This window comes from Pocillopora verrucosa, chromosome 12 (genome assembly GCF_036669915.1).
Source record: "Pocillopora verrucosa isolate sample1 chromosome 12, ASM3666991v2, whole genome shotgun sequence".
NCBI classification, from domain to species: Eukaryota; Metazoa; Cnidaria; class Anthozoa; order Scleractinia; family Pocilloporidae; genus Pocillopora; species Pocillopora verrucosa.
The window spans coordinates 8,631,666-8,656,147 of NC_089323.1; the positions used below are offsets into that span (position 1 = coordinate 8,631,666).

Consider the following 24,482-nt stretch of genomic DNA (forward strand, 5'->3'; position numbering starts at 1 on the left):
TGTCTTTTAAGGAGAATGTACGTTTAACCACCGTTACGACGTTGCCGACAAGCGACTGGTCATCGACTCTGTCGTTCAGTCGTGAAGATAAAGACTATTGCACAATCGTACACGTTTACAACGAAAACTTCGAAAAACTTGCTCCCCACTAAAGAGTACTCTTTAGCCGTGTCAAAGTTATGTTTTGAACACATGACAAGGCTTTATTCGTAACTCGCTAACCGTATCCAATAAGTCATGAAGCAACATCGACCAGTGCTGACAAAAAGCTGATTCAATGATTTACAAAGATCTTCTTTTTTTATCTGCATTTGATACAAACCGACCTACCGTTTTTTTATACATCACGATACAAATACATACGAGGAATTTTCTTGACAACTGAACTGTCGTGCATAGCCGGGTTTAAAACAGATGGAAATATGTTGCCAATTTACCTGACGTAACTATGATATATGCCTTAAAATAACGCGACAAAACTAAAGCAAGTCACCAGACCATGATGGTCCGAAATTAAGTCCGTTCATTGAAACATAATTCTCAAGACCGAAGTCAAACTTCTTTTGAATCCAATTTGGGCGCAGCATTTTACTTCTCTCTCATTTGTTACTTACCTCTGTTTGTAGAGATCGGAACTGTGTAAAAACCTCGACCTTAGAGGTATATTCCAAAATGGCAAGCCTAAATGTTAGTAATCGGTGACATCGAAAAAGGTGGACTAGAAAAGACCGAAGTTTTATGATCAACAAGTGTTGTTGAGTCCGGTGGTCGCTTGCCTATAAATAGCAAATGAAATCTCGCATTATGGAAATGATCAATAAATCATGCTAATCACGTTCTTGATGGCGCAAATGTGTTAGATGGTGGCACACGTAAACAAAGATCGTGAGAGATCTCAGTGACGTCATTCCAAGGTCCATTTCTGGTCGAATACACCACTGCTTCGATCTAGACAGCCTTTCTTCGACAACGAAATGGAAAAGTAGAGCACGACATTGAGTCAAAGTCCTGACCACACTAACTCATTATTTTGCATAGCGACCTGGCTTTGGGATTTTGCACCGCGGTTGTGTGCAAGAGGCCACCGAAAAGATCACCCACTGACCTTACGTGGGTAAAGTTGAGCTGGAAAGAGAAGCAAGTCATTCTTGTGTTCTACCAGTGCAGGAGGAATACCTGACATTCATTTCCTTTTGCGAGGGTTATTTGACAAAAATTTTCGGCCTGTTTTGGCACCCTCCTATGTAAAACATTTTGATAGACTTAGAGATTTTGCCCTACAACAAAAGGTTTAAGACGTACTGAAGACCGACAGAGTTGTATGACCTGACAGATTTTTCTATTTCTTTGTTACCGAAGATTAGCATGGAAAGTTCATCGGTAGCCTTTGATTTAAACGAAAGTGAAGTACCAGAGTTTCGTGGAACTTTGTTAGCTCTTATTACTTATGCTGTTTCAGTGTTTGGTGACGACTTACTGTTCAAATAAAGCTAAGACCAAAACAGCTGGCAAAGATTTGTTAAGTAAGAATTTCATCAGTTGAGTGTACAATTTTCTCTTCCCTTCCCTCCTTGGTACGTTTTGCATTTACGCACCCTAAAAGCATCAAGTCGCACATATTGAAAGTAGCATATTGAACTAATAGACGTAAGATGTCCACAAGACTCAATAGTTACAAATTTACCAAACTATGGCGCTACGCTGCGCGCTCTTCGAGCACGCTAGAGGCGCCTCCATGAGGATCATAGCTTCTCAATACTTCTTCAGAAAAAATTAACAGGAAAAGAGAAAATTATCGATTTGGCCTCTGATGATCGTATATGAATTAGGCATACACTACTGTAATGAAACTTTCTTCAAAAAGTCTCAAAATTCTCCTTTAACATCTTAAGAGCTCTTCTGAAAGTGGGTTTCGTCCATTGAATATTATTATCATTATAATTATTACTATTAATACTATTATTATTGCTATCATTTTTATTTCTTTATCATTATCATGCCATATATGAATTTACCGCGCATTGACTAAAAAAGTTAAATTGGGTTTAGGTCTTTCTGATATACGCTTGCCGTCAATTCGCGAACACTTTTGGTGTTTAATCGTAGTAAACCTTTGGGGCAAAAACCGTCACGGTGACCTGTTAACTATTATTTTTATTTTTTAGTTGTTGATTGTTATCTACACTCCGTTTTCTACCGCGCTCTCATCGCTCAAGTGATCCACGCTGTCCCTGTCGATCGTCTAATCTGAAGTATCACGGCAGGAATGCCCACAGTACGCTTTATTTCATCAGGCTTTTTGTCGTCGTAGCAAACGACATTTTTCCAATTCAAATTAGCCAACACGATTAACCATCAGTTCATGTAATGCTGACGTGTAAATGTGATTCCATTTGGTAATTATTTCATAGCCGCTGGGAAGCTGAATCGCACAATTTTATGAGCCATAGAATACTGATATAAATCAGAATATATCCTGCATTTGTGGGAAAAGAATGAAACATCATTTTGTTTGAAAGGTTTGACTGTAATCTTAAAATCATGTAAAAATTAATCATCTGACCCATGCTGCAGTCCTTAATTGTTCTTTTTTTGTTATTTCTCTGCTGCTTCACCGTTCAGTGCAAAAGTGACCGTAAATCCAGATCCCTGAGTCTGTTATTCAAATAAACAGAAATTTATTCACAAATGGCACAGATAAACAGTTTCACTTTGTTCAAAGGAAAGCAGGAACACTTTATCAAATCTTGTTTAAGTATTCTGTGTCAGAATGTAAACATGATTGTTTCAGACAGAGCAGCTTTTGCTTCAGTTCTCGATTGTTCGAATTCTTTTATTCCGTTTCATTATGAAGTGCAGACGTTAATGTATAGTCCACTTCATGCAGTCGAATCAATCAGTCTTGTACCCAAATCGATGGAAAATAATTCACAAATGCCACAGATGAACACTCTTATGTTATTCATACTAAGGTAAGATCTCTTGATCAAATTTTGTCTCAATATTCTTCATTTATATCAGTAAGGTAATCTCTTTCGACACATGACATAAACCATTTTTCACATTAAAGTTTCCTTTTTCAACTACTTCCCATGCGACATAAATTTTCTAGAAGTGTAGGACTCAATTATTCTCGTCTGATCAATCGACCAATGTTAATGTGCAAACCGCCAATTTCTTTTTCTTCCTCCGGTGATCGAAACTTCGATGGTCAATATTTGCCAATGACGAATGGTAAAACTGAACATTTTCACTTACATACCACTATCAAGTAAGGATAGTCTTTCACGAGCTTAAAAATTACACTAGACTATAAACACTGATAAGTCTTCACGGTCATGAACAATTATGAAATGGAGTGAGCTGATATTGATGCATGATGTCTGGGTATACAGTGTATGGCGACAAGTATTGACATGCCAACAGTCTCTTTTTAAAAAAAATGCTGACGATTACCAACGAGTGAAATGAAGATAACCTTTTTCTGGTTAGTTATGCAGATCGATAGAAATTAACTTACCTTAAATTTGTCGTAGATTTATAAATTTCTTTTCAAATTTGAAAGCAACCTGTCCGTTCGTGTTTGAGTTGAATTTCAAGACAACACGAGAATGTTCCCTCCGGCGACCATTGTTTGCATGTTTATCTATTATGAGTCAAATGTGCAAGATTAGAATAGCTGAGGTTCTGTTAGATAATGCTCAATTAATAGTAATAATGCTCTTAATTTTCCTGAGGAAGGATTATTTGGAGTAATTATAATTTCATTGTAGGACTAACAATGTGCTATTTTCATCGTACAAGATGCTCTTTGAATGAGTTCCTCGCGTACTTCACTTGTCACAATCTTAGAGACCTTCATCGGTAACTTGCTGTCGCTTATATGTATAAATATATATGTATATAATTGCGAAGAGATTCCTGGATCGAAAATCTTGTTCGGGTGATGCAGAAACGGATAGAAAAAGACCGATTATCTACAACTCTGCTTTTCCTTAAAGACAACTAATCAAGTTTGTCGCCTCACCTTGTGCTTCTCGCAGTCTTTTAGCTCTCCACTAAGAGTTAGATTGAAAAGAATTTGGCTATCAATGGAGCCTTTTTTTCAATACCGGTCATGTGAACTAGCCCCGGGGGGTATTTGCCGTCTTTTGTCTGCAGCACATATACCTGCAGCACACATATCTGGGCTATATAATTTAGGTCCGTACCAAAATAAACTTGGTCACGCAACACTCGTTAAAGTTGCTGTGTCTCTACCTAAATAAAAATTGTTTTTTTCTCTAGAAATTTCTTTTTCTAAGAAATCTTCAAGAAACTACGTGAACGCTGTCTTGGCTGCAGGGCATATAGCCATAGTGTAAGTTATAAATTCCTTCTTGGCTCTTGGCCTATCTTTTTTCCTTATTGTAGGTATTCACAAATAAGTGAAAACATTTTAAAGGCCCTGAGAAGAACCAAATATGCTAAAAAATATTTGCGATTCTTTGAAAATAGCCCCAAGGTGATCAATTTGAAAGTTATCATAGTCTGGCAAGTTTTCAAGTACTTTGAGATCACAGTGATTCTTCGTCGACCTCTCAAAGCGATGAGAATTACTACTAACAAATTAAACCAAACTGTACATTAAGAGATGCTTGGCGAATTTTCAAGGAACACCAAATTCTACAGCCAAGGAAAGTATCATTTTTAGGATATTTTAGCTGTTAGCAACCTCAGGGCTTGTTTTTGGAGGAAGAATATCTCAAAATATTTACTGTGAATTGTATTTGCTCATCTTGTTAGGTTCAGATAAATTATACCAGTATAATTATGGGCATGATGCTACAGTCAGAGCATCGACCATAATGCCGGCGTAATGACCAAACTTCCTTAAATTTCATTTAATGTTACAATTCAGTTAGAGAAAACTTCTGTAGCCTGAGTACTGTTATAGAAAATCTTTTTCACAAATCAGCCAATCACGTCAAAGAACTCGAATCTTGACATTAGAAAACTGACTAGACATTTTTTGCGTACTTTTGATGTTCGTTTTCTCGGAGTTTAGCTGATTGCTTTTGAGCTTAATACATATTTTCTATGGAGTCTGGACTCCAGCCTCTTTTTTGTAAATAGAGTTTTTACCACTGTTAATAGTGAGCCTTTTCTTAATGCTTGCACTTAAGGAATTTGATCTCCGAAAATGTTGTGTTCTAAACTTCGGTAGGCCTTTTCATTTACCATTTTCGGCTACTTTTCCCAGTTGCTGATAGGAATGCGGGAAGGGGGAGGGGCTGGGGGAAGGAAGGTTGAGGGGCTGGGGGAAGGAAGGTTGAGGGGCTGAGGGGAGGAAGGTTGAGGGGCTCTTAAAACTATGATCGGCATAATATCATGTTTTCAGGAATGACGCTGTAAAGCAAGGAGCAAAATTTTCCAGCATAATTTATTTAACCCCACCACTTGTTAATTGGAAAAAATTGATCTATACCAAGGCATGCGAAACATCCAGTACACAACACGGAGAGTTTTTATAAAAATCATTATCAAAAGGACGGGTTGTGTCCATTAAAGTTCATATTTATGAAAACTAAGGCTGTGAGGAATAAACGGGGGAAGCTGCGCTTTCAGACTTGGCGAAATCTCTACATTGATTCCGGGGAACCAATTAAAAATTGTTTGTTGTTTACAATCACCATGTTGTTTTTCATCTCGTAACCCGTTCCAGAAAGTATTTATTTTGTATCTATAGCCTTGTCCTGTCATTTCACTTTTCCCCAAAGGACCCTTTTGATAAACCTTTTTCAAAATTATATCAAAAAGCTCTATCAGGATGTTTTCTCCGAAGAATCGAAAAGTTCAAAATATCCGTCTGGATGGCTTTTGCCCCTTCGCAAACAAAGCATTAGATTAATGAAAAAATTAACCTCGCACGCGAAAACGCGATGCAATCCTGCTTTGATATTTTGTGTGCTATCAAAGGGTCATTTTATCTTTTTGAAAATATACCTTTCCTCGCGCTTTTTCGCAGCGGTAAAATATTGGCAGGACCTTTTTACAGGCCGTTAAAGTTCGCCTCAGTTTCCTCTTCGGATTGTCACACCGCCTTAAGTAGATTTTTCTATTATTATTATTACCTTTTAATGATGGAGATGAAAATAACATGTTTTATGGAGCATTCGTCACAAAACAAAACGAAACAAGAAAACCTCCTCTGGAAACAACAGAGAGAGTGCTGGGACGAGTGGAGGAGTGTCGTAAAAAATGAGCCCGCGATTTTTCTATGTCTGGTATAAAAATCAGTGCGGTGTGACGTCAAGCATCCCATAATATAATGTAGGTTCTTGTTGATCGACCGTCATGTCTTGGTCTACCTCGCATGGCGAAGGACAGGGTGATAGCCTCTCTTGCTTGCAAACTCCATGCAGCACTCGCCTCAAGAGATTAAAACCCGCCTAGACCGTGTAGTAGATACTGATGGAAATGTGAGTCAATTTTTAGCTCGTTTGATCCTTTCTCTACCATGAAATTGACGGTTTTCTTTCCTGTCTTGTTGTCTGTTAGGTTTTGGACATGCCGGCTGTTCTCGAGGCAGTGACGATTTTAGAGCGCCTTCCCATAACGAAAGAGGCTCTTGAGGTAAAATTAACAAATTTAATTTTAACAGTTTATATTATATCTTAAAATTATGCCAAATGTTAGACTGATGACTTTTACGGTTGTAAAACAATTGACGGAAAACGTCCTTGTTGTAAACCGCATGTGAAAGGGTTAGAAGGACGTCGCTTCAGATCTTCCGTAATTTATTTGAAACACTTCGGGGAGAGTTTACCCCCAACGTTTGTTTAATATGATATTCTAATTCTGCTGTTTCTGAAGTTTTCCTTTAAATCGCTGAGAGAGAATTTCTTATGATCAGCGTGTCTAGGAACATCACGTACGGAAGTTTATTCTTTTCCGAGAATTACGCAAGGTTGTCTTCTTGGAAATGGGGAATCTGAAATGAGAAACAGCAAAAAATGCCTTGATTCAGATTACTATATAATAGTTCAGATTACTGGAAATGACTATGATCAAACAAAGACCTGTTTTTCTTTGTGTGGTTTTAGTTTGATCAATTTCTTTCCAAGCAGCTTCGAAGGACAATCGAAAAGTGAAATTCACATCGTGGGATCGAAATTTACTGGAAAGTTAAGATCCAGTGACTTTTTTCTATTTAGATAGAGTTCTGATGTTATTGCAAGAATTACGTTAATTTATCATTGAGAAGAAAAGCTAGTATATTCTTGATTTTTTCTACTTTTGTACTGATTTGGGAAATTTATTTGGTGACTATTTGATCGGCGTTGCCGGAAGAAAGTCGTTCATTCAGGATTGTGAAATTCGCATTACTCGCTCTCCGTTTCCTTCACATCACACTCTACCGAACTTGTTTTCAACTGTCCAAAGATATTTTGAAGTTTTAAAAAATTTGGATTCATTTTGCTGATACCAAATTAAGATCATTTTTTCACCAACGATCGTGAACGTAGAAGTGGAACTCTTTATCATCTCCCATGCCAACTAGCCTGTAAATTTACACAAAGTGCTTATTCTACTCAAAGGCCTTACTACTGTGTCCGTTTTCCACATGTTGATTTTGATCACCTGGACTGTAACTTAAACTTTTAGTACTGCCAACCTGTTGTTGCTGGTGCTAGTGAAACGACCTTGGTAGTTTTCATGTCTCGGTATTTTAAGGGAAACCTTTAGCTTGATGTACTGTTGAGCATAGTAATATTTGCCCTTGTTGTGAGATAGCGGTTGATAAATTTTACTCAGTGAATTTGACAGTAAAACTGAGTGGTTTATTTTTACATGTCTGGAATATTTTCAAGGGTCATAATTTTGAGTAACTTGTTTAGAATCATAGACACTGGGCTAACACTAGTACTTCTTTAGATAACATATTTATTATTTCTCCATCACATCTCTAACAGACAAAATTGTGCCAGTATGTTGTATCTGTATCTTGACCATATGTGAAATTAAACTTACATGCAAAACATGGCAAATTGAATTCATGTTTGTGTCATATATTTTAATTGTCCTATTCTGGGCTGTCATTTCCTTGTAGGTCCTGCTTTATGCCAGTTGATTGTACTTTGGTCAAGTTAGTTATCAAATTGTATCTAGAGGTTTATATATCTCTTGCAACTTCCGGTAGCATTTCCCTTGTCAATCGGCACGGCATAATAGTTTGTACAGAAACTAGTCTTTCTCTTTTATAGTTACTAACCAAATGATTTTCGTTCTCAAAAGAAAACACGGCTGGGGAAGACAATAAACCTTCTTCGAAAGAAAACAAAAAATGAAGAATTAGCCAAGAGGGCCAAAGGACTTGTGAAAAAGTGGCAGAAGTTGGTGATAAATCACCTTGAGACTCTACGCAATGCAGACTCTCCAATAAATGGCAGTGGGTTGTCATCACCACAGATAAATGGAACTGTTAGGGATCCTGAGAAACCTGCCTCCCCATCTGTTGACAGGGCAGGAAAATCAAAAATTCTTGAAGGAAAGAAGAGAGGGGTTAAAAGAAAACGTAATAGTTGCTCCAGCTCAGAAAACTCTCCTGTTGTGTCCTCAAGATCAGATGATTGTGAAAGTCATCCTGGAACTCCAAATTCTGGTTTACTGCCACTAATCAAAGATATTCACAATAAAGGAAATATTTCATCAGTTTCTCCTTCTCAACCACCTACACCACATAGTGGAGACAAAAGTACTTTATCATTACAGAGCCCTGGCGATAGTAATGTCCTCTCTGTAGATTCAGGAATTGAATCTCAGCCAAGTGTCAAAACATTGGATGAATTAAATAGTGAGAGCACAGTAGCAACTATGGAATCAAGTTGGAATGATCAGTCATCAGATGTTCCAGTAAATCTTCCTTGTAGTTCACAGAAAATGTTTGAGAACCAAACTGACACAAGTGAGGGTGTTTTGTTACAAATTAATGAAACCTCAAGTGGATATAACAACAAGTCAGATAGTGTTAGTTGTTCCTATGATGAAGACAAAAGGGAAGTGAACATGTTGCCAGAACATCCTGTTGAACAGGAAATGCCCACAACACCTGTTGCCAAAGAATTTGTGTTAGATGTAAATGTTGAAGCAAATGGAGTTACCGGAAGATTTGGTGATGATGGTGCTTGGTACAACTGGACAGAGGTTATGCCTGCTGGGGATGGTGTGCTACAAGTTTTACCTTACGTGATACTTGAATAATCAAATTATCAACTCACTTTCTCATTAATATTGTATTTCATCTTATAGTCCAGAAACACTACTTCTACACTATGTGACGAGTAGTTAGTACCTGTGCCAACAATATGAATGCAATGATGATAGTTTCCTTGTTAATAAGTTAACTTCAGTGTTGTGATTGTTAGATTTGATGTCAGTACAAAAAGTTGGATGCAACTTTGTTAGTTATACTGTTTTCTGTTTGTCACTGGTTTCAGTCAAAAATTATTTATTATTAGTGCCACAGGTTAAGTGTTACTTAATAAAAGCTGTTTGCCACCAAGCAAACACAAAAGTTATGGAAAGGTTAGGAGCAGAGTGGTCTTATTTTAGGAAATTTTTTTTTCCTGACTTTTCAAATCAGGATGTATAACTAGATGTAGATCATGATGACAGTAACAAACAAGGTTTTATACCAAATAAAATGGAATACTGACAGTAGAATTTAAGCTTAGAAGGTTATCAGAAGTTTGGAAGGTTTCCAATTTCCACCCTATTTGACCTTTTTGTATGTAGCAGTGTTTCTTCCAGATATTGCATTAATTAATTTGCATCTAATATCAATCAGCTTGAGTGGCAGTTACTTAGAATTGCACTGAGTTACTCCAGCCCTGTATTTAAGGTTAGTTTGAAAGCCCAATGTCCAGACAATTTTCAGGTAGCTGTGTATTAGTAAGCCATTTTCACAGAGGGAAAAAAATGCTTTAGCTGAGGGTGGAGAGATTTAGTTAGAAAAGTTGGTTGGAATATTATGGAGATAGATTGACTCTTTATTTTCATCCAACTTAATGCACAAACCTTTCTTTTTCTAATTTGTGTGCAAATTTTAATTTTTTTCCCCTTAAATTTATTCTCCCTCAATTGATATTTTTATTTGAAATTGTCTCCATTACTAGCTTGACCTTCCATCCTTTAAACTATCCCCATGCATGCCCATTCTTCCTGTTGAAATGCAAATAGTTACTTTAATGTAATACAGGTCTATATGTGACTTGTTAATGATAATTACTTCAAAATCAGTACAACAAAAGTACACATTTGTATCAGTATTCCCAGTGCATTTTAGGTTTAAAGTGCTCTTGGCATGTAAAATGGATCAAGACAAAGTTAGTTGTGTAATGTTACTATACCAAATTACATTTCAGATAATTTTTTTGAATGGCGGTTGGCATGAATGTAGGTTGTACTGACCTGATACTGTTTGTTTTTCTGTCCCTAAGGGCAAAATGTAAACCATTGAATTTGCTTTTTTAAAAACCAAAATTTGCATTCAATTGTTCATGTACAGTTAGTAAATTCCTATCAAGGATTACAAAGTTAAAGTTAAGAGTGAAATCTTAACTGATGCTTGCGACCATGTAAATAATCAGTAACTAACTTCTGTAAAGGATTTGAAAGAAGTGTATTGAAGATGATTGCAGGTCATTAAAACAATTAATTTCATGTATTTGTTACTGTCCATTTTTATATGAATCCAGTTCAGCTGTTGAGAGTTTGCTCTCAAAGTGCTACAACAGTCACAGGCTGCTCAAGCTCTAGCTGTGAGATGATCATCTTGTGAAGTAGGAGTCATAGAAAAATTATAAGAGTTTGTATGGGAATAATTTACAACCCCTCTTAGGAATACAAAAATACAGTCAAATTCTCAATAAAAACACCTCCTCTTACTTTCACAGTGTATTGCTTGTTATCTCACCACCTACTATGTTAAAAAGAACCCATTTTAGTGAGTTATCCATTTCTAGGGCTTCTGTGATGTAGTAAACCTAGAAATGGATAACTTGCTCAAATGGGTTCCTCTAAGGATACCTCTCAAAATTTTTCCTGCAAAGTCAAGATTTTAAACCAGGGAAGTAACGGAGGTCTATTTCTCCTGAGGATGCCCACTTTTCTCTTAGATAAGCCAAAATTGTACTTTGTTTAGACCTTCTTAGCCCTTTCACTACCATGGGTGACCAAGATAACATTTCTCTTACAATATTGTTATACAGTATCAAGCAGGCGAGTGATGAGAATAAAGGAAAATATCAAATTCTCTAAACTAATATCATAGGAATTATATAGTAGACAGTGAGGAGAATTACTAGTGAGATCTTAGGAGTGGGAGGTTTAACTCCCAGAAGTGACCATTTTTTTTTTCTTGGAGTATGCCTGTGTCATTTACTGAATGCATCATCTTTCACTTGAATCACCAGGCTTCACGTTTACCACCTTCACTTTCATCATCTTGCACCAAAGCATCACATTTGGGAAAGTATGCAGGAAGTTTATCATCAGTGACCTAGTTAACCCTGTAACTCCCAGATAAAATTTGTAATTTTCCTTGCTGTCAACCATACAATTCTTTTCATGTTAGTTCAGAGAATTAAGTATTGGACCAACTAATTGTCCCCAAATTAATCTTTTTCTTTATTCTCATCACTTATCTAGTTGAAATTGTATGGTTATTGTAAGGAGAAATCCTGTCTTGGTCACTCATGGGAGGTGAAGGGTTAAATGACCCAGCTTGCCATGAGTCTCCTATAGTTCAGTGGTAAAGCATCTGAAGCACTAATTGGAAGGTCATCGGTTCAATTCCTATTGGGGGCACTTCCTTTTTTTTTCTCCCACAACACCTGTGTCAGTCACTGAATACATCATCTATCACTTAATTAAATCACCACAATTAAAATTCACATTAAGTAATAGTCCATTTTACAGTTGTGTGCTTGGTTGCCAAGCCTTTAACAGGAATGAGGCTAAGGGTGACCTTGTTATGATACAAACCTTGCTGCTTTTCAAATGCAAATTACTTTGTTATCATGCTAACTAAATACTGGTCTCTATCACAACAAGGTCACCTTCAGCCTCACTCCAAATCAAAGGCTTGGCAACTAAGTACACAACTGTAAAATGGCCTATTCCTCCTTACAGCATCATTACACTGTTGAGCAGAAAGCCAATGAAAAGAGAGAAGAAAAACAACTTGGTAATAATGGTTTGATCTCACACAAAATTTATCAAAGTTAAAATTGGGACAAATGTATGGGAAACAAACTGGAGATTTGACACAAATCTTTGGAGTGAAAAGGTGACACATGCCCAATGGTAGTTTTCTCTTGGATAAAGCAATTTACATCAACTGCCAAGTCTACATCATATTTCTTTCAAATTTAATGCACTATAAAACATACGCGTTAACAACAGTTACTATCAGAATTAACATTCACAGCATGTGCTTGGCAATCATATATAACATAACATAGTATTATCTAGCTGTACTGTCTTTGAAATGTATTAACAACACAATTTTCATTTTAAAATTCAGTATTTTGGTACTCCTTTAATCACAAGCCACTATCAAAGTAATATTATTGTCATATGTTTTATAAACAAACACTGTTAACTACAGCAGCAATAACAAATTCTAACTCAAACCCTCAAAAAAAAATTGTTTGTTAACTTCTTGAGGGATGTCTACAAAATACACTCTGACCAACAAATTGCCAATTGTTTTATATTTTTTGCCACTGATCAGAATATTCAGCATATTATGATTCTTAAGATTAGGAAATATAACACAATAGAGTTACTAATATGTCAGAATTCTATTTACACTTTGCAGTGAGCAGAGGCAGACATACAAAACTGTAAAATAATTTGCTGTCATATTGTGATAAATTTGTTCTATATAGTGCTGGATTCTTTTTTAATATTTAGTAACAAAGTACTCCTGTTTTAATAATTTCTAATTTTCAGCCTTGGTTTTCAACTACCCTCAGACAGGACCTCAACTGAGTCATAACAGGAAAATTACTTGTAAACTGTAAGTTTATCTCAAAATAGTCATTATCAAAACAGCATGCAAATTGTTAATTCAGTAAGTATGCTTGGTTTGTGCCTTCTTTACACAATAAACTTGTCATTACCCTTAAAAGTTGTTGGCTGATGACAATATTATTGCTTTCCATCTGCAGTAAGTTTGTATACATGATCTTGATGCATTCATGAATTAATCAAACTGTTGTTTCTGTCTTATTAAATTGATATGGCATGTGCATGTCATAACCCAAAGAAACTAAAATGGTGTGAAGAGTCACATGCCACTGATATTTAGATTACAGAAACACATTTTCAGTACCAAGGTTACACACCCAGATTATCCATCTTTGAATGTTAAAACTATATTGTCTTTAACTTAATAATCTTAATACCCTGATTTTAAGGTAAAAAGGTTACATGCATTTGATACTGCATATTAAATAATTAATCCAATCCATAAGTAAACATCACATCTGTCAGTAAAAATATGCAAGACCTTCGATGCAATGGCACTTAGCATCTTGTCACTGAAAGGATGAAATATGCTAGGGTCAAATAGCTATCTTCTCATCAAAGCAAAAAAACAAAATAGAACAATAGCACATTCATTAACAACTCCTAACATTGATAGACAAGTAACTTTTCTCTGCATATTCTGCTACATTTTCCCAGTCACAAGTGATGAGAATAGAGAAGTATATCAACAGAGGGGTATTATCATGATAATGTAACATCATAAAGTTTTGACACCTTTAAAATTTGATGTTTTTTAAAAAAGCCAGAAATTGACTGGACCTCCCTTTGTTACCCTCATTACGGGAAACTTTAAATCCTTCTTCTATGTATGACCACTAAATGGTGGAGGCTGCTAAAATCACAGGACTTCCCACTATTGATATTCAGATCAATTCATTGTGTTAAAATGTTACAAATACATACCTGCAATGTTTCTCAGGCAAAAGAATCTTCATCAGATGCCACCAAGCTCTATACACAAATGAGGAAAGAGAAAATTATTACCATTCCTCCCAGATCATCAAGAATATACATATTTATTTTTAAAGACAAACATGAGAACTATTCCTCTGCATAAATGTGTAAATATTAAATAACATTGTCTTGACAAATCTCAAATGAACATTTTTTGTTAAAAAAATGAGAGAATGTAACAAAGTTTGACTTCTAAAATCGTGAACTTTAAAAGCTAGGACATTCCAATTGGCTCCAATCTAAACAAACTATTTGCATAACACTGCATGATTTTCTTCTAACCCACATCAAGGTATTTCTAAAGGTCAATTCTAATTATTTTGACCAAGAAAACAATGTGGTGACATTTCCAAAATGCTGTGCTTTTTCAAATGGTTATCATCTACTTACATAATGCCACACCTCCCTTTATGATAATGAATACCTTAATGATGAATTTGATTAACTGATAATAAAAAATAACCACAATAATGCCAGTAATAAATATATCTTATTCACCAGCTGGGAGGTTCATGTTGGGAAAAACTGTGCCTGGGGTCTTAAATACCATCTGAGGCCATAGGCCGAAGGCAGCACTTAAGACAGGGCACAGTCTTTCCCAATATGGACTGACCTAGGCTGGTGAATAAGATTTTAATTTTTTTCTAGGGCTGTAATTTTGGCAAGACTCTCTATGAATGAAAAAATTTTGGAACCAATCAGATGACAAGATTTGAAGAATACCGCCAGCTCACACATGAAGAAAAAAAAAATTAATTCAGTAAAAAAACCAATAGAATGCAAATCTCACACCATGGTGGAGTGAAAATGTAAGATTCATCAAGTCAGACCATTGAGTAATTAAAAGACTATGAAATCCACCAATCCTTGAGAAAAAAAAATACAAATAAAAATACAAACCTCATTGAGAGTGAAAGCATTCCCAGACTGTGGCTTTCGTGGACTATCAGTAAATGGATCCTCGCCTAAAACTCCTTTGTCTGCAAAAGGGTCACTTATATCGCTGAAAGGATCATTTGCAGGAAATGCTGCAAAAGAGTCATTTTCGAAAGGATCTCCACTGTCAAATACACCTTCCCCTTTAGCAGGGGTAAACTGTGCAAACATATCTTGATTTTCCAATTCTGATGGAAAAATTTCAGAGGACACTTTTGTTGAACCAAAAGGATCAACTTTAATACTTTCCCCACTAGACTTTTGAGGAAAGTCAAAGTTTGTAAAAAAGTCTTCACTGAAAGGATCAGAAAGGTCTTTGCCTTTCTCTGCAGAGGAAACTTCCACTGAATTAGGCCATGATGTGGCCCAATCAGAGGTTCCATCTTGAGTTATCACTTTGTTATCATTAAACTTCTGACCAAATACATCTCCACCAAATGGATCTGGAAATGCCTCTGTTACATTTGAAGACTTGTTCTGTGATTTCTCATTCAAATCTACTCTAGGTGGCAGTGCAGGAGGGGTTTTCTTTGCACTGCTCCTCTTCCCTTGATGTGGAGAGTTTGATGCTGGTGGCCCTGTGGATGTCTGGGGACTGAAGGGGGAAATTCTGGGTGACAAAGTTGAGTTGAAGCTTGCTGGTCTGGCTGGGAGAGGAGGGGCTGATAATGCAGGGCGTGGTGGAAGAGGAGGAGGGACAGTTGGAGAGATGGAACGTTGGGAGATTGAAAAACTTGATTCCTGGATATGGAGCTCTGAATTTCCATCTTTTTCTTTCTTGACCTCTTCCTCTTTGGTGTCTGAGGGTGGAGATTCTTCATTTGCTAAGTTTAAAGCACTGTCCATCTGATTCATTACCTTAGTTGTGTCCTTGTTTTCACTAGCCCCCAATTCATTTGAAGCATTTTCTGCACCAAATAAAACATTTTCACTAAGTTTACTGATTTCAGGCTCTGAGCTTTCATCACTTTCCTCAATATCTGCCTTCTTCTTGTTGTCTGGACCTTGAAAAGAAATCTTCAGCTTTTCAAATAGATCTCCAGGTTGATCACCAGATCCCAGAGTATCCAAGACAAGTGTGTCACTTTCAGATTTTGATGCAGGCGCAGGAAGTGCTTCATCAGGAGGAACATCAGCCTGTAACTCTGACTGTACATTAGACACTGAGCCACCTAATTCAAGATCATTAGAGATAGCATGCTGTGATGCTGGCTGATCACTTTGCTGTGACACATCAATTGGACCAGTACTAGACTCCACAGTTGATGAAACACTAAAAGGATCACCAAATGATGATTGGTCAAACTGCTCATTGCTACTATCTGCAGCCATTCCACCAAAGGCATTATCCCATGAGAAAGGTTCCTCTGCTTGGTTGGAAGATTCTTTTTCAGCTGCCACAGCTTCACCAAAGGTATCATCCCAAAAAACTCCAGTTGAAGTTACAGGGTCAGCTTTTGGCAAAGTTTCAACATCCTCAGAAGTAAAACTTTCCATCCAAGAGAACTGTCCTTGTGTTGTAGTAGTGCTCTGAGTTGTTTCTGGTTGGGAAGTTGTGTTTGTATCTTCAAATGCATTGTCCCAAGAGAAACTTACAGCTGCCTTTTCAACAGTTTTATCTGACCTCTCAGAGTCAACTGTTTCCTCATCACCATTGTCTTCTTGACTTTGATCTTGGACACTGGCAGAGTTGTGCTGTTGTTGAGCACTTCCAAAGGCAGTGTCCTTATCTTGAAGACCACTTGAGGCAGCAAAGGGGTCATAACAGGAGGGGTTCTCTTTGTTATTTTTCAGCTCAGCTTTGTCAAATGATGCTTCGAATGTTGCAAATGATTCAGTGAACAAATTATCACCAGTAGGCTGGGCTATTTCATTCAATCTTGTGGACCCATCTGATGGCGCAAAAGGGTCTGAAATGCTTTCTAAACCACTTGATGTCTCCAAAGCTGATGGCATCTCTATTTGGTCCTCTCTCTTAGCATCAGTAAGAGGGGGGAAAAGAGCTACTTTGTTTTCAAGGCTTCCACTTTCTGGTGCCTCGTCTCCTTCCTGTCCATCATTGTTACCAAAGGAGGGAGTCCACACATTTGTTTCATCAAAGTTAGTTGCAAATTCAGCTTGAGATCCTTCATTAGGACCCATCTGATTCACCAGAGAACCACTCCTTGAGTGTCCACTCTTAGTGTGTTGAGAATGTGTCTCTGATGATCCAGAGGACACTGAACCACTTCTCACTACTGATATGTCAGCTGATGCCACAGATACTGTGTCTGCTGCTCCTGATTCACCTGCTGCATGATCAAACACAGAGGAGCTGAAGAATGCCAAGTCAGCACTGGTGCCATCATGGGCAGGAAATGGGGACTCCATGGATACCTGTGAAACTTGATCAGGATCCTGCAAAGGCAAAATATTTCATTAGAAAACATCATTAAGGAAGCAAGCAGGATGGTTCAGTGGTGCATGCACTCTTATTTGATTGTTGTAGACAGGGCTGAATTATACACCTAGCAACACAAGTGGGCCAAGTTTGCTATTGGTGAACTTAGCAGACATTTTTTCTCAAAGTTCACCCTTTTTCCCTGAAAAAAGACTAAGAATCCAAATTCCAATTGAATCTCACATCAGTGGTCAAAGAGCCAGTATATGGATGTTCTACTACTAACCTTTCAATGCTCTGCAAACCAAAACAATTGCTATTTCCATTCTCCCCATTCCTAATGGCTATTTTGACTTTAAGCCTTTGTAAAAGTTGCAGCGCCTGTAAAGCATTGTGATAAATACCTTATTCATGAATGCTGGACTGAGAAGAGAAGAGGAACTTGGAAAACCTGTTGAGGGTGCTGCCTGTAAAGAATAATGTGAAAGTCAAATTACACAATTACAGACTGCTGTAAAAGTACTGCAAGTGTTGTCATGACACATTTCTACCAATAATTAAATGATCAATATCAACTAAGTAAGTCATTTTGCACAAAAGATACACATTGCCAACAGCAAAACCTCTCCATAAAACTAAGATCTTTTTTTCTCTTCTACAATCAATATGCCAGTCCTAGATACTATCAAAGTCTATGCAAAAATTTAGTAATCAACTATTCAAGAACCAAATTATAGTAAATTCTAGTCAGAGAGATTCAAACAGTTCCAAGGTACTAAATGTCACATTAGTCAAGAGGAAATTGACCAGATTATCTCTTAAGCCATTAGATGAGCCACTCATGAATTGTGAGTGCAAAGGCTAAATATCATCAAACCAACCTCAGTTCCCTCTCTGTCACTTTCAGAAGGAGGTTCTGAAAGTTTTGGTTGAACAGGTGGAGTCCTTGGAACCTAATGATACATGAACAACAACTCAGCCAGTTATCTTATCAAATCCTGCATTCTAATAAGCTAAGCAAAAAACAATGATTTTGACCATGTAGATCAGGGACCAAGTTGTCCTGTATGCCATATTTACTACAAAAATAAAAAAAAACTGTTCTGAAATATTTGGGTAGTTTCTAAGTTAGGGAGCATGGTGAGTGACTAGACCTTGTATACAATCTGCAGATTCCATATTGTGCAGCTCTGGTTAATATTTAAATCCATCCCATGGGAAGTCAACAAATGCAAATTCAAATGAGGAAGTGTTGCAAAAACAATATTATGGAACAAGACTAATTCATGTTACTGTGTACAGCTAAGATTTCTTGCCTCTGATTGGCTTTTTTCTTAGAAACACCCATTCCACACATCTTCCCTTTGTTTTCAGTTTCACTAATAATTTTCTGAGTCTTCTAAGCGTTCAGATTATGCACCAATAGCTTTTCTGAAAATTATCCTCCCCTGGCTAAGAATGACTTACTTTATAATGTGAATCAGTTTTATTCACTGGTATGTTCACTGGCTCATATTCATGATCAACTTGTGCACTGGATGTAGCTTGTTTATTGTTACCATTTTTGTAAGGCACCTGGATAAAAGCATTTGCACATACATGTGTAACTCTTACCATACTACAGACTGACAATCACAAGGCACTGATCAAGTTACACAACTGCATTCGTTATTGACTTTCAATCTACCCTAAGTGATATTGTAGTCAGTTTTTCCCATCTTAAACTATTTCAAAAAATTGAAACTGTTCCTGACTTTCAGTAATTATTGAGAGATAATCACCCCTAGAATAAACAAAAATAACAGCTCTTGCTGATAAGACTGGCATTTTCTTTTTTTTAGTCATTTTTTGGTAAATACCAGATCCAGTTTGTTCTATACTGACAATAATCAACATAAGACTTAATTAAAGAAAACAATTCCACGTTGGCTGTGAAGTGAGTAGCCAGTACTTATCACCTCCAAGCAGCCAAAGAGACAAAATTGCATGTTGATCAACAATTTCATTTCCGACCATCTCTTGGTATATTGACAGAAATAAACTTTTTTTAAATCTGTGTGGATTATACCAAAACAACTCTTTACCTCAGTGTCGCTAAAAGTCTTGAATATTTACCTTGCCACTTCACGCTTTGGTAAATATCCACCATTATTCACCTTCACTTCAGTGAATAATTGTTAGCTATCTAACACCAAAGACCTTTTTGACCAAATTAATATCAATTTTAAATGACACCATAAACAATTCAAAACTAGTGAGTAAAGTTATTCCATGCACCTCATAAATTCCTTCTTGTGAGCTTGGACCTGAAGGAAGCAATAATAAAAATCAAAATTGTAATTATCATAACTAAATTACCATTATCATTTTATGACCTACACATATATAATATTAACTGTCTTACTCACAATGAGTCTTGATTTGAAATAGAAACAATTACCCCTACTTATTACACTAATCAATATAGAAAGTAAAAGATAAAAATACAAATAATTTTACCATTTGAAACCTGAGAAGCATTGTTTGGAACCTTTTTTGTTAATCCAGCCTCTTGTCGAAGTCTAAATACAACTTGAAACAATTCATACAAAGTACCAGTGACACTCCCTGCCTGAGAAGAATGAATTATGAAACATAAGGAAAGTGATTGCAAATCATGACAAAGTTTCCATGAGGTGAAGTGAATTTTTGGAGATGTAAGACTTCAGTAAATACTTGTGAGCAACAATGAACATACAGTTTATGCAGAATTACCTGATCAAACTTGTCATCTTTCACAAAAAGACTTTTATCACATTGGATAAAATATTTGAAAATTGGGGGATATCACTTGACAAATATCACCAGTTATGATACTTTTTCTCTCACACAATTGGTCTAAATACATTAGACAATCACATATGCCCCAGCTAAAACTCTGGAATATTGGGGAATATTCCTCAAGTAATATTCCCCAATTTCAAACCTTAATTCCTTATACGAGAAGAATCTTTATATATAAACTGCGGTGTAATACAAGATACAGTGCTATACTTGATACCTAACTTTTTCTCTGTGCTCACTTGTGAGTCATGAAGTTGAACACTGCAGAAATTCCATATCTACAAGTACCTATTAATTATTCTCTGATTTTTTTGAAGTTAATTCAAGATTAACATAGTATACTTACAGGCTTTTCAGACTTAATAGCATAAAGTTTATGTCCAGTAGTACAGGGCTGACTACACACATATCCAAATACTTTCTTGTCTTCTGGGTCATGAGTGATAAATGATATCTTATTGATTGGATGTTCATGCTGCACTTTCTACAAAAACATACCAAAATGATTTCAATTCTACAGAATAACATCATGTTTGTTACTCAGACAGAGTAAACATCCATAAACTTATCCCATGCCCTTGATGTTATTGTCTTGTTATCATCTTGTAGTTGACCTTAATGAATATTTATGCTTCAGACACCATATAATTTTTACCCCATCATTACCATAAATACTTAAAATTCCCAGATTTTAGATGGTAACATAACCATCTGAAAATTGTCCTCAAATATTGTTAAAAATTAACTTTAGAGACTGCCAATTTTAACTAGGTGACAGCCTGACAAGACTCATGACACTGTATTTGTCCCTGTGGCTAGACATAGACTTACCTGAGTCTTCTCATCCACTATCCTGATTCCTTTCAAAGAGGTATAGAATATTATTTTCTGCTTGTGCTCCCTGCTTTCTTTATTCAGCTTTAAGGCTTGTGCCTGGATTAAAAAATTTAAGTACAAATAATGTTATCAAATGTTATGCAAACAAGCAACAAAAAAACCAACCATTACCAAGAGAAAGGTTTATAATAAATGTACTTGAAATACACAAAGAGAGGACCAACATTTTGGTGGCAATTTTATCACCACAGTCTATACTAGAAAAAAGCTTTGCAGGATTTCCACAATACAAAAAAATATGTCCCACAAGACTTACGACTGGGTGTTAAATGGGGTGCAGAAAAATTGATATGATAGCTACAATACTTTTTTTAAACTCCATAGCTGTATCTTACTGTCTCAATTACAATTTTCTCTTTTTAGTTTACACACTAAAGTGACAATATAGGTACTGGTATATTCGAACCCTTGTTATGGTAACCCTTTTCTTGGAACCATCTCTTGGAAAAGGGTCCCTCAAAATTTAAGAAGGGGGGCCATTGGGCCTTCTTTAGCCAATTTCTCAAATAAACCCTGATCAAGACAAAAACTTTAGGAAATACATAATAATGAACTATAAATTTTCGCTCCAAAGAAACCTTATAAAATTTGTCCAAACAGGCAAAAAAAAAAACAAAAAAAGAGTGAAAAAAGGTTTATAAAACAAAATTGTGAAAAGTTACAAAGAAAGGACAAACATTTGATAGTATTTTTCTAAAGATGGAAACTGTGAGAAATAGACTACTTGCATTTAAATAACATAAAAGTTATAGTTACATCTAACCAAAAAAGAAACTATTTTCCAGATAATAAGAATGCACTGGCATCGTGATCACCATCTGAGTTTGGAGAACTTAATACCTTCTTAACAGAGTCTCTTAAACCAAACCTAACTAATCACCAATCAGAAAAACCTCAGATAAAATAGAACAAAGTAGCTTGTTAGAACTCAAACTGAGTGAAAAAAATAAATTATTGGGATAACCATGACTAAAAACTATGCATTGCCATGGCAGTTAAGCCTGTTTTGGTGCCAAACTGCTTCACCCAACTTGGCTGTGGTTTATTTTTAACTTCCCACTAACAATTGTTCTAGTAAGTTGAAATTACAACTCAGATGGCAAATCACTAAAAAATAGCAGAAGTGTTTGGCCACAGTGGATGAACAAATGTATTTTTTCTTAGTTCTTCTCTAGAGTTGTAATCCAACAGCTACATCAGTCAATCAATGAACTCAAATTAATCCACCACTCACAGACTTGATTATAATCACCATGGCACCACTTTCATTCAAAGCTGGGGATTTCCCCAAATGGAAGAATTTGGTACATTAGACAAAACCTAAAGCTTTCTATTACACTTTTGTCAAAGATTGTAAATGGTTAAGTGTTCAAAGATTGGAATGGGAAGCCCATGTAAAAAAAAAACAGTTGTTTTCTCAGAAATTGTTGTAATTAAAAGTAAATAATACTAGGACTTCTTGTTGTCCAATTCACTCAGTAACCATATTTAAGATTAACAAATCAGAATCCAGTTTTGCCGTCATCCAGTTCTGTTAGTCACTTGTATGATTACAGACTGAATTTGATTCACCTATTACTATTGGCCCTGTTACCAATTCTTATTATTAATTAACAACTTGCGAGAGAAACAAGATTGTGATGAAAAGATTTTGTCTTTTCTTAATGACAGAAACTGTGAATATGCAAAAACACAAGTGAATAATGTTCACTTCAGATAGATGCTAAACACTAAGTAACTAAATGAAATTAAGAAACAGATAACTGAAAACTGAGCCTGCATAAGACCAATCAAAAAAAGATTTCCATGACTGATTACAAACATGGGCATGTGTAGCATACAAGGGCTATTTTTTTGGCTGGGCAGGTTGAGATGGGACACTTTGTGTTACTTTCAAATGGACAAAAAATATTGTATCACTTCACCTTAAGAGAAAGGAAAAAAAAAACAAATTTATCAACACTTATCAAATTAGCCCAAAATTTATGGTGCATGTCATTCTTTGTGCACAGCCACCTGATTCCATAACATCATTTGCAAGAAAGCTGTGATATGATTGGCACGAGATACATACCCTAATACAGCAATCTGATTGGGCAAGATACATACCCTTATGCAGCAATCTGATTGGTGTGAGCAACATACCACTATACCCACTAACATAGGGGTTTTTTTTTGTAAAAAAAATAACTAAAAAATTGAAGATTCTTTAAGTAAAGTTGTATGCATCACAATTAAAATGAAACACAAGCAACTACCAACCTTTAAGTTCTTGATGGCCTCTGCACACATTGCATCACCTCTCGCATTGTTTACATCTGTTGTGCCTACAAGCTACAAGAAATAAAGATAACAGCTATGAAACAATTGTACATATTGAAATGTACATCACCTTTTAACTGTTTACAAATTTGTATCATTGTTCTATCGCAGATCTGTTGAACGTTACTATACATAAAATAATATAACACTGAAATTATAGTATGCTTCTAACCAACATCGAACTGATGCGTTGGCGATTCACAGTTTTAACTATTTGGTTTAAATCGTGAAGGAGAAGACATTGAGGAACTTACCTTGCACTTGAATTTTACTCCTTCTCCTCGGAATCGATGGTCGTTCAGCTGAGGTTCTTTACCTAGTTATTAAGAAAAAAGAAAAGAAAAACAGAGAGATAGATGGTATCGAATCGAAAAAGATATTTCAATCTTTCGCTAACGTTTTTCATAGACGTGGATCACGCAATTTGAGCGGGAGGGCGGTAAGACTGACTGGAATGTCATACATGGTTGAAAACAATAAATTTACATTTCATCCTGGTGAAGTTTAGATGTCTCTCAACAGCACTATTAAACAACAATTTACTTACCAATTGGCTCCAGGTTCATTATCTGATAACGAATTTCATAACAGACATAAAAAATGTCTTACCTTTTGTAGAATTGGCCTTTGGAGCAGCTTTCTTGCTCTTGCCTTTGGGAAGTTTCTCTCCGGAAGACATGATCGCAAAACCTGGAGTTGTAATAACCACAACTCAGCAGAAACTAACCAATATCTCGTAACATATGGCAACCATAAACCTCATGAGGACACGGCGGTGAAGAAATCAAAGGGAAAACTACTCATTAACTACATTCCTCCTCAATTCGCGGCCATTTCCACACTATTGCAGGCCAGTCGAATTGGCCTGTGGGGAGAGGTGCCAAGAGCTGAAAGGACGAATCAATAAGGAATGAAAGTTTGAGAATTGATTTGAAATATCGATAATGCAGAACCATACATAAGGTATATAACTTTGATTCAGAGGGAAGCAAAAATCAAAGGACTAAAAGATAACTAAATTAGTAGATCAATATTTTTTAAACTCCCTTCTCCACACCCCCACAAAAGAATT

At 36.2% G+C, this 24,482-nt stretch overlaps 3 protein-coding genes across 6 annotated transcripts in view; 1 reads left to right on the forward strand and 2 right to left on the reverse strand.

The window, feature by feature from the left end:
• LOC131774313 (transient receptor potential cation channel subfamily A member 1) overlaps positions 1 to 4,168 on the reverse strand; it is a 25,148-nt gene extending 20,980 nt beyond the window's left edge. For 2 of the 4 annotated variants that reach the window (XM_059090325.2, XM_059090323.2), the window contains exons 1-2: positions 4,028 to 4,168; positions 3,521 to 3,646 (exon numbers count right to left, since the gene is read on the reverse strand). The gene's annotated coding sequence lies outside the window, so the exon portion shown is untranslated. Of the gene's footprint in view, positions 1 to 614; positions 781 to 3,520; positions 3,647 to 4,027 lie in introns of those variants that run through there. The other 2 variants (XM_059090322.2, XM_059090321.2) reach the window with 1 other exon arrangement.
• Positions 4,169 to 6,312: 2,144 nt separating this feature from the next.
• Positions 6,313 to 10,708, forward strand: LOC131774310 (mediator of RNA polymerase II transcription subunit 26-like). Its single transcript, XM_059090318.2, has 3 exons — positions 6,313 to 6,461; positions 6,541 to 6,615; positions 8,278 to 10,708. The coding sequence occupies exons 1-3, from the start codon at positions 6,399 to 6,401 to the stop codon at positions 9,241 to 9,243; spliced, it is 1,104 nt and encodes a 367-aa protein (XP_058946301.2). The 5' UTR covers positions 6,313 to 6,398; the 3' UTR covers positions 9,244 to 10,708.
• A 1,698-nt stretch (positions 10,709 to 12,406) lies between these two features.
• On the reverse strand, positions 12,407 to 24,429 carry LOC131774300 (uncharacterized). The gene is made up of 13 exons (XM_059090304.2): positions 24,020 to 24,429; positions 23,665 to 23,726; positions 23,351 to 23,422; positions 21,023 to 21,124; positions 20,538 to 20,675; positions 19,868 to 19,979; positions 19,646 to 19,674; positions 18,836 to 18,943; positions 18,250 to 18,321; positions 17,773 to 17,835; positions 14,953 to 17,385; positions 14,002 to 14,049; positions 12,407 to 13,589 (listed from the first exon to the last, which is right to left on the reverse strand). The coding sequence occupies exons 1-12, from the start codon at positions 24,087 to 24,089 to the stop codon at positions 14,014 to 14,016; spliced, it is 3,297 nt and encodes a 1,098-aa protein (XP_058946287.2). The 5' UTR covers positions 24,090 to 24,429; the 3' UTR covers positions 12,407 to 13,589; positions 14,002 to 14,013.
• Between the last annotated feature and the right edge of the window lie 53 nt (positions 24,430 to 24,482).